The sequence below is a fragment of the Rhipicephalus sanguineus genome, chromosome 2 (genome assembly GCF_013339695.2).
Source record: "Rhipicephalus sanguineus isolate Rsan-2018 chromosome 2, BIME_Rsan_1.4, whole genome shotgun sequence".
Lineage (NCBI taxonomy): Eukaryota > Metazoa > Arthropoda > Arachnida > Ixodida > Ixodidae > Rhipicephalus > Rhipicephalus sanguineus.
Genome location: NC_051177.1, coordinates 60,877,987 through 60,895,346, shown reverse-complemented (window position 1 = coordinate 60,895,346; position 17,360 = coordinate 60,877,987). Strand labels below are relative to the sequence as shown.

At 47.9% G+C, this 17,360-nt stretch overlaps 1 protein-coding gene across 1 annotated transcript in view; it reads right to left on the bottom strand.

Annotated features, from left to right (window-relative positions):
• Positions 1 to 3,654: 3,654 nt before the first annotated feature.
• Positions 3,655 to 17,360, bottom strand: part of LOC119381627 (phospholipid-transporting ATPase ABCA3) — a 40,403-nt gene continuing 26,697 nt past the window's right edge. Inside the window, exons 17-26 of the mRNA XM_049412845.1 lie at positions 16,862 to 16,954; positions 13,535 to 13,985; positions 10,005 to 10,462; positions 9,165 to 9,290; positions 8,380 to 8,622; positions 7,271 to 7,749; positions 5,869 to 6,056; positions 5,152 to 5,325; positions 4,793 to 5,006; positions 3,655 to 3,964 (exon numbers count right to left, since the gene is read on the bottom strand). Of these exons, the coding sequence (XP_049268802.1) occupies positions 3,767 to 3,964; positions 4,793 to 5,006; positions 5,152 to 5,325; positions 5,869 to 6,056; positions 7,271 to 7,749; positions 8,380 to 8,622; positions 9,165 to 9,290; positions 10,005 to 10,462; positions 13,535 to 13,985; positions 16,862 to 16,954 (2,624 nt within the window). The 3' untranslated portion in view covers positions 3,655 to 3,766. The remainder of the gene's footprint in view (positions 3,965 to 4,792; positions 5,007 to 5,151; positions 5,326 to 5,868; positions 6,057 to 7,270; positions 7,750 to 8,379; positions 8,623 to 9,164; positions 9,291 to 10,004; positions 10,463 to 13,534; positions 13,986 to 16,861; positions 16,955 to 17,360) is intronic.

Sequence of the window (17,360 nt, the reverse complement as noted above, 5' to 3'; positions counted from 1 at the left end):
ATTCTCTTGGGGAGCGTGTCAGAGCTTCTGACGAGATGTGTACGCCTAGCTTTGTTTTCTTGAAGTGATTGACATTCGCGTTTAAAAACAAAATTTTTGAGGAGCTTCAAACAGCGCAAGAACACATGCTTGACCGGCGTGCGATGATCGTACGGATGACGTTCATTATCATCAGGCGTGATGATAATGAACACAACGGAACATGGTGCAAAATAAGGTTGGCTGAAGTGATTAGAACATTGGACACCATACTGTTAACTGCCTTAAGAAAGCAGGAATGACGTCTGCCGATGCGCCAGTCTAATCATGAACCGATGTTCACTCAGTAAAAACGAAATAGCGCTCGTCATTTTGGATGGCACAAGCAGCTCTTGAAGCTTCGTGATGCGTAAGTACCATTAAAACAATTTCGTTTGTCAAGTTCTCGCGCCTCCACGAAAAAAGAAAAACCAAGAAAGAAAGAGAGAAATAACCGTTATTTCATCCCAGATGGCTGGCGTTTGTGGAGCCTATGGCGACCACGCAGTCACCCTATATCTCGGGTAACACGGTTGAAATTATGTGTTTTCCTGAAAGGTCAATGGAAAGCGTCTGCTAGTCCCTAATACAGACTAGCCTTCCTTTTTCGTTCTCGTTCTTCAAATGTCTCCGGCAGTATGTCATCGAGTGTACTCATTCAAGAGCGAGCGAATAGCACCGTAAGCTGCAGCTTTGCTTGTTACCGCATGTCACGCGGCACATGTGCTGCGTGACATGCTGTAACAAGCAAAGTATCTGAAGTTTCCCCTGAAGTGCCTCCTGTCAAACGAATTGCACGCCTACCACGCGCATGAGTGTGAGTTCTGTACGGTTACTACGAAAAGCAACCTATTTAAGGCACAGAATTACCTGTAGAATAGGGCAAGTTGTTTCATATTTGGTACGTGTATCCGATGTCTTTTGTCTTCGTCTTAGTCACGCTTCGTGTAACCAAGGCGAGTTAAGGTTAGAATCGGCTTAACCCCATAGCGACCAGGGTTGAAGGACGTGATCCAAGTAAACTGCGGAAGGCCGCAGTTTACAATAAAACTCTGCGCTTACACGTCCCGTAAAGGGCCCCTAAACCACCGAGAAGTCAAAATTTAGTGGTCGTGTTGCAATTGTACCCGAGTCTACAACAAACACGTAGCCGTTAGAATTTTTCGAAACGGTGCCGTAATGCAGAGTTACACTCTGCTGATGATACAAAAGAGGTCCTCACTCGTTTCGCTCTTTCCTTCGCTATGCTCCGTTCGTGGGCTCCGTTCGGCTACTTGCCGAGTGCTCCTCACCGTGCGAGGAAGAGCCGCGGGCGCGCGTTCCTGCGAGCGGACGAACTGGTATTGTGGATGACGAGCCGACAAAAATGCTGACGTCGCTGCGAACACTGAGGAGCTGAACACTGCAGAAAGGCCCGGAAAGGAGAAGGTATTGTTTCGTGGAATTTGTTGGACACCTGCGGCTCGTAGCGCTGCCGCGTCTGGCATTGTTGATCGTGACGGCATTCTGAACTCGATGCACGCATTTACTTGAAATGTTAAAAAATATTATCGGCAGGTCGTTTACGCGCCCAGCTCAAAAAGGAGCTTTTGCGCCCGTCAGCTCCGCCGGTCACCCACCTTCACCGAGCGGTGACGGGCCCGTGCTTCGCTGCGCCAAGCTTTTTTGCGCGGCTTAGGGCAAGCTTCCCTCATTTTTTTTTTTTTTTTGCGCACTTCGCGAGAAGCATCTCTAGGATATCCGTCGGTCTGCGAAGTTTAACCAATCTTCAGCCAAACACTTTCTTAGCATTAGGCAGAATTATTAGTAACGCAAAAGAATTACCACGCAAACGGATCCAGAGAATTGGTGGGATGAGAAGGCCAGACTCATCTCTGCCGTGAAATAACGTTCCTTGCAATTTCCACGAAGCACGCTCCTGGCACATGTGCCTGTCCAAGCTCGCTCGATAGTAGGGTACGATATCTTGGCTACTCAGCTGGTGGAGGCGTTATTACTGCTTATTACGAGGATTGAATTCTCGGCTGTTTGTCACGAACTTTCCAGTGTTTCAGTTGGAAAATCATTCTTCGCCAGCACTTACTACTGACGAAAAAATCACACCATCTCCCGCTAAAGGGGCCATGAGGCGATGCGAAGCAGTGTTTCGGCATGTAGAGCCCGCGTTTCAGAGGGGGAGTGGTGAGGGGGGAAAGGGGAGAGGGGAAGTGGAGAGGATTTGCGCAGGCGCAGTAAGGGTGGTCACGCCGCACACCACCACCACCGGATTGAACTCCGCTATAAGATGCTTCACATCTAAAAACAGAAAGAGGGGGAAAAGGATGTGGGGAAAGCTTGGAGTGTGAGGTAGTTCCCGGGGGAGTAAAATGGTTCACAGAGGAGCAATATTCCACAGCGTCCACCCCGACTGAAAGTAGACTGGACAGTGTGAAGCAGGAACCGTGCAACGTGTCAATAAGAGTTAAAAATTAGCCCAGCCTCACTGATATTCGTCACTTCATCTTGCCTTTGAAATTCAGGGTCCGATGGAAGCCATTTACTTTTAAGCGAGGCGTCTCTAACTCGAAGCTTTGGATCTTCTGCCCTCAACTTGCGCTTGTCTTCAGCACCTCTAGCGCGTGCTTCTGAATTAGAACGACATCGTCGTTACAGTGCACGCACCGATTCCTGTTGACGCTCCCGACGGGCAGCACCTCCTTGCGGAGAAGCAGTTTGCTCATCGCCTAACATTGGAGAAAGACCGCCGGGCTTCTAAATTGGATACGCTTGCCTCCTGCCGGCAACCGAATGCCAATTTGGCTCTTATTGCATAGTATGTGGTCCACGGGACGCTCAGTCTAATAAACACCTTCATTTTTAGTGGACCGGAGGTGAGAAGTGGGAATTGCCCAATTTCTGCTCCACATAGCCGATAAAAGCTACGTTAATAGTCCCGGGAAAACCTTGATAAAGAACAGCTTCACTGTTTAAATATCGACAAATACTTCCATTTATTTAAAAAAAATATCGAATGGCAACGCTTTGCGTGTTCAGATTGTGAAAGCCAACAGTACATAAAACAGTTCCCGAAGTCTGCGGTTCAACTGACTGGAACAAATTTTCGCGTGGACGTAGGGTATTCTACTTGTCGAGTGTCGACCATCCGCTAAATCCGTCACTAAAATCTATCACTAGTTGTGTTAAAGCGCCGAATGCAGACAAAGGAGGCTTCGAATACCTTGATTTCATTGTTTGTCTACATACATTTATTCAGAAGAAAGTCTGATGAAATTTTGGCGCACATCACGATACTACCGTGATGTGCGCAATTGTAGAGCTTTGTGTAGCTTCGACTTCAAGCACAAAACTCGTGATTGGACAGCTCCATAGAAACATGAATTCACAGGACCCTCGGTACTCCACAGTATAGACTAGCCCAAAGCTATCTTAAACTTGTAAAGATATGATATGATCACTATGGTCTTCAGTTATGTATGAACGAAAACTGAACCCTATAAATCTCGCTAAGACTACTCCCTTGCTGTGTTACGTTGTCATGTCTTAGCAGACAATGCCGTCTGTAACCCTTTTCGCGAACGTGTTAGATTATCTGTCGTTCAACAATGACTGGCGCCTTTAGACTGTGCTTTAGGCCTGTACGTTCAGAGAAATATTTTTCATCCAATACTCGGAAACAGGGTTCAACGCGCAAACGTTCAATTTCTCCAAAAATATTTGTAGACCCGGCGTGGTGAGAGCGCCACCGAGCTCAGTTCTCGTCCTTCGGCTCGAGCTTGGCCTCTGCTCGAGCCTTGCGCGCGAAGGTAACCAAGAGCTGCTCCAGGTTGGCGTCTGCGGCGATGACGTGCTCGAAGGTGAACGCCCTCCGCAGGGCAGCGATCTTGTGGAACAGCGTGCTCCAGGCTGGACGCTCCTTCAGACGGTACTCTGCCACCTTCTGCAGGCGCTGTGAAAAATGCAGAGCAGGTAAACTGTTCATCATGTCGCCACCATAAACGCAAGCTTTCTTGCTCATTTCTCAGTCTCTCATTCGTTGCGACAGCATTTATATGGACACTCCCGGTGCATTCTTGCCGTCGGCACCACCATAAAAGTCCGAATCGATAGCATTACCCCATGCGTCGTATGTTCGGTATCCGAGTGAAAGCGTGCAAAATGCTTGCCGACAATCGAGCCTCAAGCGAAGAGGAAATGTGTCACGCGAAAGATGCATGGAGGTGTCCCAGAGAAGAGGGGCTGCGTGGCTTCGGCAGGAAGTGCGTACTTTGACCTGCCGGACCTGAAGATAGTGCGCCCGCGGTCACGCGCACACTATCTTCACAGGGATCAGACGACGGCTGATACATTTGCACGTGTTGCGTTTTCATATTGCAAAGTTTGTGTTCAAGCCATAGACAGAGCGAAGGTCGCGATCGCTCACTGCAGCGGCCAGTGCTTTGTGAGTTACGCCAGGTCCCATACGCATGCTAAAGGATCGAGCTGCTAGCCTTACATCGCACAAGTCAAATTTGCTGCTACCGCATTCGTTGCTTCACCCTTGCGGCGATACTGACTTTTCGGAGAGTCGCGCCTCCCACGGCTGCCCTCATATAATGACTTAAAGAAAAGAGTTGACGGGCATATTTAAATATAGTTATATATGTGGCGAGCAGTATTCGCTAAAAAAGAGCACCAGGCAATATTTTCTTTCTTATAGTACTAGACTACGAGTCCCGGCGCTTGTCAATCCTGTGCTGCCAGCTATCCTGGAAGCTTGTTCATTCCCGGCACTCACGTCTTGAGTGTCCAAGCGTTTCGCTCCTGGAAACGCCTCAAGGACAGCCTTGTCCAGTTGCTCGGTGTCGACCGGCGAGCCATCGGGCAGCCTGAACTTCAGGGTGAGACCACCACCGAACTTTTGCCTCAGGTGCTGCAGCGGGCCGAGGCAGGTCATCTGACCTTTGACCATGATGCCGATGCGGTCGCACGACACCTCGCACTCCTCCATGCTACGTCATCACGTAGAAATAAAACGCGACATTTTCATTATCATCATCCTATTGGTCATCAAGTTCAACCGTAGGGTGAAGTCATTGTTTAACAGAAAATTTTCGGAAGCTAAATTGAGGTATCGCACGTGAATTCACCACTCACTTGTGAGTTGTTAAGATGAAGGCTGTTTTGGTGGAGTTCTTCAGCTTGACGAGGGCCTGACGTATGTGGTTGCGCGAGACGACATCGACGCCAGCGAAAGGCTCGTCCAAGAGGACGATGGGAGGGAAGCCCACCACGGCCACCGCAATGGACAGCTTGCGTTTGTTGCCTCCGCTGGGAAGAAGTTGGAAACATTAGATGCGTGAGAGATGTCCTATATTCTTACGGCAGCGTGGCCTTGAATAACGTCTAGGGCTATGTACAGATTACCGGAGCTTCCGGGCGGGGTCTTCGTGTGCCAGTTCATAAGTTATTCGACGATTTTCACAATGATTAGTAAACATTTGTCGGCACATATTCGAAACCAATAGCGAGAAAAAAAACAAGGCGATAAGAAACAAAGGAGTTCTGCAGAGCTCTGTTTTCCTATTCAGTGTTAGGAGCACGCTCGAATGTTTCTACCACAAAACTCTATAGGAAGTCTGGAAATCTTGTCTTCTCTGGCGTAAACGTTCCGGCTAAATTTGGGAGCTTGCATTTTGCATGTCGTGGAATTTTGACAGCCCATTGGCAGACGTCAATAACAGGCTGGATAAGCCGCTGGAAGAAGACACACCTCAACTATCGATGCTTATCGACGAATAACTGTTCTAAAAGAGCAGGGTAATTAATCGACGTGGCTATCTTTCTGCGTAGATAGGATAATACACAACCTACCTGTAGTACTCGCAGGGCTTGGAGGCATGCTCCGACAGGTCGACCATGGCAATTAGTTGGGAAACCATTACCGACAGTGGTCTTTCCGGTACACCGCGTAGTCGGCCGAACATGAACAGCGTCTCAAACGCATTCAACTTGCCGAGAAGCGCGTCGCTTTGAGGGCAGTAGCCGATGCGGGCTTGCCACTGCACGTACAACCGTAAAGCCATTATAATGCTACATAGATACCGTACGGACATTCTTTCGTAACGCGCAGCTTCTTTACCGTTTAAAAGAGATTAGCGCAGATAGAACATCGACAGTAATTATTTTATTAGAACCGCGTCGTAGCAACAATGTGTAGCGTAACTATTCAGCGATCCTGTGCTGTGTTTGCAGATGCCTGTGTAATGCGGATATGTATTCTTTGCTAACGACAGAAGCCGATGAGTCGTACACTCTGAGCTTAGTTTCGACTTAGTACCGCGGTTATAAATCACCATAAATAAGTACGTTGTAAATATCGAATGAAGGTCTTTCGACATTTTCCCTAGCGATGTGCTAGAGTGCCCGAAACCTGTATATCGTGCATAGAGTATCAGCCAGTTCCACATCGATGTTCCTGTATTTCCATTATTACATGTGGGTACACGTATGCATACTGTCACGTGGTCGCATGGTAATTGCTGAAGACAATCTCTTTCTTCACAACGTCGCACCTTGTCATGCTTTCCAATACAGAAGGATAGTGATGTTATTGTAACCCTTAGCTAACAGAAATGATAACATTTGACAAGCCGCACTGCCGAACTCTGATACACCAAATTTAGCCGAAATTTTGTGCCTCACTCTTAACGTCACAATGCTTCAACGAAATTTCGCAAAGCCTTCCAGAAGGGAAGACGATTAGTTCCTGCATTAGGGGACCATGACAGCCTGCGCGGTGGCCAAAATCAGACTGCCGCTTTCATAGGCGTGCGCACAGGAGGAGCGCGGGGGGCGCGGGGGGGTGACATCCCCTTAATGAACCAAGGAGGGCGTCATGTTTGTCCCATAGCTTTACTCAGTCGGACGTGTCCCATCAGTGTTTAGTGTTCATGGTTTTCGCCACGCAGCTTTTTGACGATAATGGCGGCCCATGGCCCTTGATCTTGCATTCCAAAATCTGTTTACATCCCACCTTTCCCGCTGGAAAGCCAGGTACCAAGGGCAGGCCGTTGTGAGAAGCTCATCATTGCTTCACTTTCGTTTTCGCATTCATTGCAAAACTTGTTTGCTTTCAGATTCGAACACCAAGGGGGCGGGGGGCTCTGCGGTTAAACATGCCCCATCCCCTAATGGAGAACCCTGGGCACGCCTATGGCCACTTGCTTCTCGGCACAAAACCGTTTCGACTGGACATGAAGCATCTTCGACCCACCTGCCGAGGAGCCTTGGACAGGACCAATGTCTTCGTGTACGCGTTGCCGTCGGTCATCTCGATGAGAGCGGCCAGCATCTGGAAGGTGGTCGTCTTGCCGGCACCGTTGACGCCCACGAGGCCGAAACATTCGCCGGGATTAAGGGCCAGGTAGATGCCGCGCACCGCGTAGAACTTGTCAAAGAACTTGTGCAGGTTGCGCGCCACCATCGCGTATTCTGCGAAGCGCTTCTCCCGGCACACGGTGTTCACCAGTTTCTTCTCCGCGTCCACGTCGTCGTCCAGCGCGGGCGTGTGCAGGTCTTGTAGTTTGTTCTCGTAGCCGAACTCTCCTGACACGCCACGCGAGGCGATGTAGAACAGCACTGCGCCCAGTAGCAGCATGAGCAGCAGCTCGCCGACGATGCTGTACCATGACCAGGAGAAGGGCCCGATCATCGACCACGGTTCTTCTTTGGCGTCCTGGCGAGCCGCCAACACTGCAAGTCGAGGATATTATAAAAGCCGAAAATAGCCAAAAATGAGTGAATACGATCCGGGAGAGACGGATACCTGGAAACTCTGTGACTGGTAATTAACAATGGAACTCTTAGCATAGCAAGGCCTTCGGTTCTGGTAGCCATGCCAGCATTAGTACACTAAATACACATAAGACAATTTTCACTGCTCAATAAAAACTGTCTAATGTTGCGTCGACGTCCCTTGGAGTTATTCTGCAGTTGCTGCACGGTTCTTAGCTGCTACGTATGTGTATGTATATTGACTATGTACAAAAATACTGTTCGGCCCATGTATGTATGTATGTATGTATGTATGTATGTATGTATGTATGTATGTATGTATGTATGTATGTATGTATGTATGTATGTATGTATGTATGTATGTATGTATGTATGTATGTATGTATGTATGTATGTATGTATGTATGTATGTCCAAACGCTAAAGGTTGGCAGTTGTGCGATGAAGGCGCTCGTGGCTAAAGTGCTCGCGTGATGAACAAAGCCCTCACACACTGCGAAAGAATTGCGGGATGCGTGCGCTTTGCATGCCAAAAAAATAGTCTGCATGCCAAAAAAATAGCTCTGACAGCTAAGTGCGTTCTGCTCACTTTTACAGCAGTGGACGATGCCCGATCCGAGCAGGCGCATGTCGTCGCACACGCCGATGATCAAGTCGTCCAGCTTCGGTCGCAGGCGTAACAGCTCGCACATGTTCGCTTCGTAGTCGAGGCTCACAGCCTGTATCGTGGTGGCGCCGAGCAAGAAGGGCGGAAGGAAGAGCAGAGGCACGCGCAACACCTGGCTGTTCAGCGCCGGCAAACTAGTCATGTAGAACAGGAAGACCGCAGGCCCTGCAGAAAAAACGAGATGGTGGAGACAGTGAGATAGTGGTGTGACTCGGTGCACACTCTGTCCTACGAAACCCTTTACGACAATAAAGGTTTTACGAGCTGCCATGCATGCTTATCGTGCATGCCGATGAGCAGGGTTCCCCATTAGTGGGGGGCACAGCTCCATCGCAGCCCCCCCCCCCCCACTTTGTTGTGTCCAACAGACAACATTCTTCGCAATGGATGAAAAAATGAAAATGAAGCGTTGACATGCTTCTCACGATGACCTGCCTTTGGTCCCTGGCTTTCCAGGAGTAAAGATGGGAAGTGAACAGTTCTTGGAATGCAACATCAGGAGCCTTCGGCCACCATTATAGTCAAAAGCCCGCGTGGCCATAACCCTGCTCTCATACAATCATGGGACATGTCCGACTGATTAAAAATATGGGGCAAACTTTGTGCCTCCTAACGTAATTAGGGAGGGAAGACGCCACCCCCCTCCCCTCCCGTGCGCACGCCTACGCTGATGATATCTCGTCTAACAGAGTCCGTGTGGCACTCACCTCCTACAGCGAATAGGCCGACTACGATGGAGTACGCAGTCCCCTCGGATTCTATGTGCTCCGTCACCAAGTAAGGCAGCATTATGCCGCTCGGAGCGAACGACAGCACGATTGCAGCGAGAGCCACTGCAAGATATTGAAGATGATGCCCGTGATAGCTGTCAGTTTTAGTATCAAGGAAAGACAGCATACTAGAGTCTGTGGGTCGCTTCCTTCTACACTACACGCACGTACGCGCACATATTTACGTGCACAAGCCCGTACCAAGAGATCTTTACTCCTGGGACAATGCTTTCTACGTGCCATCTTTTATCAATACAATCATTTATCGAAAAAGATTTTATATCAGAAAATGAATCTCAAATGATGAACACTGTGTAAAGAAACGCCCTCAACACACCACATTGTCTGCGTTTAACTAAGCGCAGGTACATGAAAAGTTCGAGGCCACTTTCCAAGGAGGCATTGTGAAGTGTTCATTTTCTTTACTGTTTGTGCGTGCGGCTGTGCTAACATCACGTTTAGGCGCAAATGCGGGGAAGTCTGCTAAGTAAAAGATAAATGAGAGCAAGAATGAAGGGGCTTTCTACCTCATTCCATACACTGCACTGCTTTCGATCCTCATCCCGAAGACAAAAGTATTTTTCGAAATGCTGGTCTAAAGGCTATGCAAAAGGGCGTTTCGAACACCCTGATCAGTTTGTCGTATTACTTCCTAGCGGCTAGGTGTGCGTTATTTGAGCGGGCGCCTTCAATCCTTCCTCTTCTTTATGAATAAACACATTCATCATCTTATCGTCATCATCATCTTGTATTAAAAGTGCAGCATTCTTTCGTTACCTATGGTCTCAAAGCGTAGGTGCTGAATGAACGCGAACACTCCGTAAATGACAGCCATGGGGACCAGGTAGAAGGCGAGGTCGAACAGGAAGTGCGCCGACATAAAGGTACAGCCCGAAACGCCCGTCATGAGTTGCAGACCGCGAGCCCCGCTGTGGTTTTCGGCTGCGGGGAACACCACGAACGAGGATATGATCAGGCCCATGCTAACTGTGGCCATGCAGCCCCAATAGATCCACGCCTGCTGCACGGCGAGCTGCAGCTGCCCCAGGGCCTCCTCGTGGCGACGGCGCGCAGCCGTAGTTCTCAGCACTTCGTTGGGCAACGCGTAAAGCTTAAGCTCGGTGCTGATGCGCTGATCGCGCCGGCCGGATGTGGTCCTCAGCTGAATGGTGTGCATCAGGTTGTTCAGCACAGGCAGGCTCATCATGCTTGTGGGGTTGTACCAGGCTTCAGTACTGCGGTGAGTGTACAGGAAGAATAGAACCATATTTCTTCTTACACTCTATCATAAAATAAGAGTTTCAGCGTGTTCGTAATTCCAGCATGCTTAATGACGTTCCATAATACGGGTGTACTGTACGCTATTGGCAACATCGTGTGGAGTTTCGTATGGCACAATTGCTTATAGACATCCTGTTTTATGAGCGTCGAAAAATAAGCACAGAAAAAGCTAAGTGTGCGCTGTTACAGCCGCTGACGAAAGATTATTCCAACAGTAAGTGAAAGACACTTGATTACTGCAATCATAGCCCTATGATTGATTGCCTGTTATTGCCACTAAACAGGTCACGTTTGCGGCCCTGGTGATCCGCACGATGTTAGATTGCGAAAGTAACACTCTTCATTATAAGTCCGCTGTTTTCACCATTTCTCAGTTTATGCTGTATGACATAGCGTTTGAAAAATCTACACGTTTGCATCCTTTTAACGTTTTCTTATCGTGTTGCCTAACTTCAAAAATATCTGGTCCCACTAGTAGCCTATAAACACAATGAACGTGGTGGACAACAGGTTGAGTTGACGTGCTATTGTTTTGCGTAGCATTAAAAGAAACAGTTATGAAGCACAATCACAGGACGCTGTCAGTAAGTGTTTCATGTAGCGGCCGTGATACTGCCACCTCTTTTTTTTATGTAGCGGCCGTGATACTGCACACTTGTCTTCCTCTAAGGCTTTCTTTGTTTTTGGTGCTGTTGAATACGACGAAACGAGCTGGTGAAGATGAGGCAAGGAGCCACATGTTCATATATGCAAATCTTTTAATATATGTTCTTACAACTTGCGCTGTTTTACCTTGTGTGTCTACATGAACCTTAAGTGAGTATTGCGTAACGGTTGGCCTCTTCGTCAAGCCCTGCACGTCATGATGGAATTTAGGTGACACGATGCCAGGTGACCGGAGCGCAGCCAGAAATATTTCTTCGGGTTCAGCGAGAACATTTCTTCCGACTATATATATATATATATATATATATATATATATATATATATCCGGAAGAAGTGTTAGAAATGTTTACAAATGAAGCTACACACGTTTAACAAACAAACTGATAATTTATTAACTAATGTTTCGACCACGCCGTTAATAAATTGTCAGCTGTTTTTGTTTTGTTGAACGTGTGTGTCTTCATTTGGAATATATATATATATATATATATATATATATATATATATATATATATATATATATATATATAGAGAGAGAGAGAGAGAGAGAGAGAGAGAGAGAGAGAAAGCACGCGCACTTCGCACATGGCTGGAGGAGCGTGCTTGGAAGCTTGCTAGTTAATCAATACAATATTAGAGGCAGGCGAGTGAACTCAGTTGCATAGTGCTGACAGCCACCTTGCGCAATACAGACAATCTTTTCTTTTGTAATTAATTAATTTGTTAATTAGGATTGTTTACGTCAATTGCTAAATATTGATTTTAGGAAAGAAATAGGATTTGCAAAGTTCAAGAGCGTCTTCAGTAACCCCCATTGCACTGTTTGTGATAAAGAAAGTCTCACGTGCAGGATTTATTCCAAGCTGCAAAGAAAGCCAGCGGAATACAAAAAAAAACGTCACTGGCGCATTCGTGAGCCGCGATCGTGCTGCTCTCAACCGTGGTATGAGCGAACGAAATGAGCCGCGGCCGTGACTCGCCAGCTCCGTTGCAGCGGTACGATGGTTTCTTCGTCCACGCTCGCTACAACTTGCACGTCACGCTCGCCAACTGGATGACGCGACCTAAGAAACCACCACCAACTTATAGGCTTACCGCTGCAATGGAGCTGGCGAGTCCCGGTCGCGGCTAATTTCGCTCGCTCAAACCACGGTTGAGAGCAGCACGATCGCGGCTCGCGAATGCGCCAGTCTCGTGTTTCTTTTTTCTGTTTTTTTTTTATTCCGCGGGCTTTATTTGCAGCTTGGATAAAATGGTACACGTGAGAGTTTCTTTGTCGCAAATAATCCAATGGAGGTTTCTGAAGACGCTCTCGAACTTTTCAAATCCGAGTTCTTGCTTGAAGTCAATATTTAGCAATTTAGTTAAATAACCCTATTAAGAAATTAATTACAAAACAAAAATTGTCTATAGTGCGCAAGGTGGCTGTCAGCAATATGCAACTGATTTCCCTCGCCTGCCTTTCATCCTTTCATATTGCTGTTTCTAACCCTTGGCACAAGTTTGTGTGTGTGTGTGTGGTGTGTGTGTGTGTGTGTGTGTGTGTGTGTGTGTGTGTGTGTGTGTGTGTGTGTGTGTGTGTGTGTGTGTGTGTGTGTGTGTGTGTGTGTGTGTGTGTGTGTGTGTGTGTGTGTGTGTGTGTGTGTGTGTGTGTGTGTGTAGAGGGTGGGGGTTGCATCATTCCACCCCCGCCCCCTTTGCTACGCCAATGCGAGCGATACGACAAGTGGATGACACCGTATCATCCTCGACTGCAGCTGTGTTAGTCACGAGGACCGAGTTCATTTTTCTGTTGTGATTATGATAATGTTGTGGGTGGAGCTTGTATTTATTAAGGCGAAAGCCTTAGATCCCTCATCAAACGCGAAAATTGACCGTCGGCGTCCCGCGGCGTCAGGGAACGAGTGATGCAAAAAAAAAAATAATCACGCGATCACGTCACCATATGACGTCATTATTACGCCATATATCGCTAAAAGTTGTGTCGTCATTATGACGTCACTGTAACGTCGCGTGACGTAAGGACAGAGGATGGTGTCATCACATGACATCGTAGCAGCTAATAGATAGCGAGGTGGGCCGATCACGGAGGCAGTGCAAAACCAGGTAAGGCACCTCCGATCCTGGAGGCAGTGCAAAAACGACGTTCGGCCAGAAAGGTTTCGGAGGGTGGTGGGGCAGAATCAATACGTTGCCTTGGAGTCGACTTAGGTGAACGAACAAAGGACCCTGTGAGTTTATCTTAAGTTGGAACCGATCCTGACACCATATAGCGCCATACACCACGGTAGAGAGAAAGAAATGCCTCATTCTCACTTTAAAATGCAGCTAATATCCCTGTCACACAGGGTAATACTCACAGGGTCGAAGAGTTGATAATGGCTCCAAAAGGATAGGCAGTAGCGTACTCGAGGTAGTTATCTTCCAGGGCACCAAGCAGCTCTTCCATTGGGTCCTCGAGAGCATCTATGGCGACGCCCTGGTTGTACATGAGCAGCCGGTAGTCGCTCGACGCATTCGTCTCCTTCGGCTCGCTCAGAAAGGCGCGCACGTCGTCACCGAATTGCGCGGTGGCAGTGAGGACGATGTTGCGTGGCTGCTGCTCCCCGACATCCTCCACCCGCTGTGCCGTCAGTGTGGTGGTGGCCACGTAGGCTATCGCGATCGGAAGTAGCCAGCCGGTGAAGAACAGGAAACGCGTTCGGCCCAAGTAGCACCAGCGCTTGGAAAGCAGGGCGTGGAATTTCTGAAAGTCGTCTGGACTCAGGGTAAACTTCGGCCCGGTCTTCTTAGCGACCTTAGGGGGCGATCCTGACGGTGTTTGTGGAAGAAAAAAAAAAGTACGATGAAGAAATAAGCTCAGTTACGAGGACTCGAAGCGAGTCTCCGGGATCTTACACTTGTATGGAAGCATCACATCAAAGCGCCGGGTAACTGCGACAGCATAATATTAAGAAAATTGTCTGCACTAACGATCATAATGGATATATGCCTGCTTGAGACATTACTAACATAACCCCAATAAAATAAACTGCGTAGCCGTACGACTACGCTGTGATTATTCACTTTGGATAGGCTGTGAAGGATAGCAAAGTGGCTTATAGATTGACATTGTCTATTTGCTGCTTTCACATATATTACTGTTAAAATCTGCAATTTCATTTTATTGAAACGCCAGGCCTGCGCGGAAAGCGCAGCACAGTCACAGCGAAAGCTGGAAGAGCAGCATTTCTAGAGCCCGTTATAAACTCTGTTGTGGCTACTAATACAAGTACATTAGCAACGTACCACTACGGCACAAATAATTTTTCGGAAGTTGGGAAGCACCCACCACGACATTATTCGTTATTCTGCGGAGAAGCAAGGTACCATCTGTAAAGCATTATGTGAATTTTGTTGATTCGACGGTTGATGACGATGAAGAATTATGGCTGGGCCAATTCTAATGGGTTGGAAGCTTTAAACGACCAACTAGTTACGTAATTCATATTGTGTGACGCCCGGTCGTTATTTAACTGTCCCATCACGCTTTATAACATACGTTTACCGGAGAAACGGAGAGCGAGAGAGAGAGAGAGAGAGAGGGAATTAACTTTATTGAGACCCTGCGAAAATGGATCATGGGAGCCTTATGGGCTTCCTTGGCAACCAATAGAACTGCACTTGCGAGGAACCATCCACGCTATAAATCATCATAATTTTTGTGAATTAGGGAAGCAGCCACTATGCAATTTTTCGTCATTCAGCGGAGAACCGTGGTACTCGCTAAGCACCTGTAAGGCATTATGTGCACTTTGTTGATGCTGTGGCTGATGATGAATTATCGCAGAGGACTTTGTAATGGGTCGGAAGCATTCAACAACCCACTCGTTGCGCAATTCGCGTTGTGTGACGCCCGGTTACACAATTCGCGTTTGTGTGACGCCTGGTTGTTATTTTACTGTTCTACCACACTACATTACATATGTTAATGTGGTTCCTTCGCGACATGAAGCCTGTATAGGGTCTTTTTGCAACGCAGTTTCAAGCACCGGCATGGCTCAGAGGTAGAACACTGGGCTCCCACGCAGAGAGCCCAGGTTCGAACCTCGTTCCATGCTGGAAATTTTTTCTTATTACTTTTTTTTCTTATTTCGAGCGATAGCGGTTACGGACACCGGCGGCGGCGGCGGACAACTACGGCGCCAAAGACGGCCGTTGAAATGATCTCATAACAGCTTTCGCTGTAAAATGCTACAGCCGCCATCGAGATCCCGACGTCGTTCTCCGCGACTCTCTCACTGACACGACACTCATTCACAAACATCAATAACTTATGGGTAGTATTCTATACCAGGATTAAGCTTAATTATCACAGTGTGTAGTTTGTTCAGTTACGTGACAACAATTTAGCTGGCAAGGCCGCTTCTTTTGGTTATCGCCTCTATACACTGTGAGAAATGTGGGCATCTTTCAGGAAGCACATATGCCTTCATTGAAACGGAACACACAGCCCCGCCACGGTGGTCTAGTGGTTATGGCGCTCGACTGCTGACCCGAAGGTCACGGGATCGAATCCCGGCCGCGGCGGCTGCATTTTCGATGGAGGCGAAAATGTTTGAGGCCCGTGTACTTAGATTAAGGTGCACGTTAAAGAACCCCAGGTGGTCGAAATTTCCGGAGCCCTCCACTACGGCGTCTCTCATAATCATATCGTGGTTTTGGGACGTTAAACCCCAGATATTATTATTAAACAGAACACACAGGACTAAAGAGGTGTTATAGCACAAGAGTCACGCTCTGTGTTGGTCGGGTTGGTAAATTTTTATAGCGTAATGAAAACAGTGCTTCAGACGCTACAAACTGAAGACAGTTTCGACGCCGCGGCGGTCGTCTTCTACAGGGCGTCCAAGAGACAAAGTGAACAGTATCAACGAACGTCTCTATCCTCTCCAACCCATTCCCTCTGTTCTGTTTACTTGCAGCACATCTTAGCGTCTGTCTCAACGTCAAACAAGCCCCGTCCACAGAATGCGCCAGAGCGCTTCTGGTCCCGTTGTCAGTTTTTAAGAGTAGGTTCCCCCTCAACGGCAGTCTGAGAGCTATGGCGTTACTCTGCTAAGATCGAGTACGCGGGTTCCATTCCGGAAGAGGTGGCCGCATTTTAGTGGAGGCCAAGTTTCAGACGGCCATTTCCGAAGCCTGCTGCCGAAAGCAAGGCACCTTCAGCGATAGCGGACGTTCCATTATGATTGCGTTGTCATCACGCCAACCACAAGGACGTGGCTACGACAGTGACAGCGGAGCTGTTTCGCACAGGTTTTGACAGCGTGACAGAACTCTTGTCATTCAAAAGTGAATGGCTAGCTAAGGATCTAACGCCAGTGTCGCAGCTCCCGCCGTCTACCGAATACACCTTCGGCATTCTCGCTACACTGCGTTCATGGACTAAGCCTTTGGGTTCGCCGACTTTTGAGCCGCAGTACAGCATAAAGCATTCATCAGCAATGTTTTTTTTTACTATTTCGTACTACTTTTCTTTTTGGACAACTGGCCATTTCTTTCACTTATTGAACAAAACTCGCGCGAGCTCAAAGTCCGACTTGGACCATAAGTGAAACACCGGGCGAGATGTGGAAGAATTGCAGATGACCCACTCCGGCTTCGATTGAAAGTTCTTCCGCTACATTTCATTTCTGAATTCTTACCAGGAATCGCGGCTGGAGGCTCGGGATCCGGCTTCTTGGCTGCAGCGCCCTGGTTGCCGCCCGGTTTGAGCGGTGATTGCACGATCGGCTTGCCTGTGCGATTTACATTTTCAACGTGTTTGCAACCACATTTGCCAAACACGATGCACTGTCGTACCTAAACTCCATAATATATCTGACATACTTTGGCGAGCATGAATATATATTTATAAGCGTATCGTTGGAACGTCGACACAGAGGACGTAACGCACAGATCTGAAGGAACGGTAGCAGGTCGGTCTTGATTAATACCGCGCGCTAGCGACTTATTTACGTTGTCCTCGTCCTTTTCGCAATATGTACACGGCAATACGTATCACTGCGTAGATATGAATATAGACTTACCCCAATTAAAGCTCTTGCAAATGATGACTTCGATACTAATAACACTAAACAAGTTGCAGCACAATTTCTGAGGCTTGCACCTACAATTTCGCCATCTAGCGAACGCCGTGGGGAG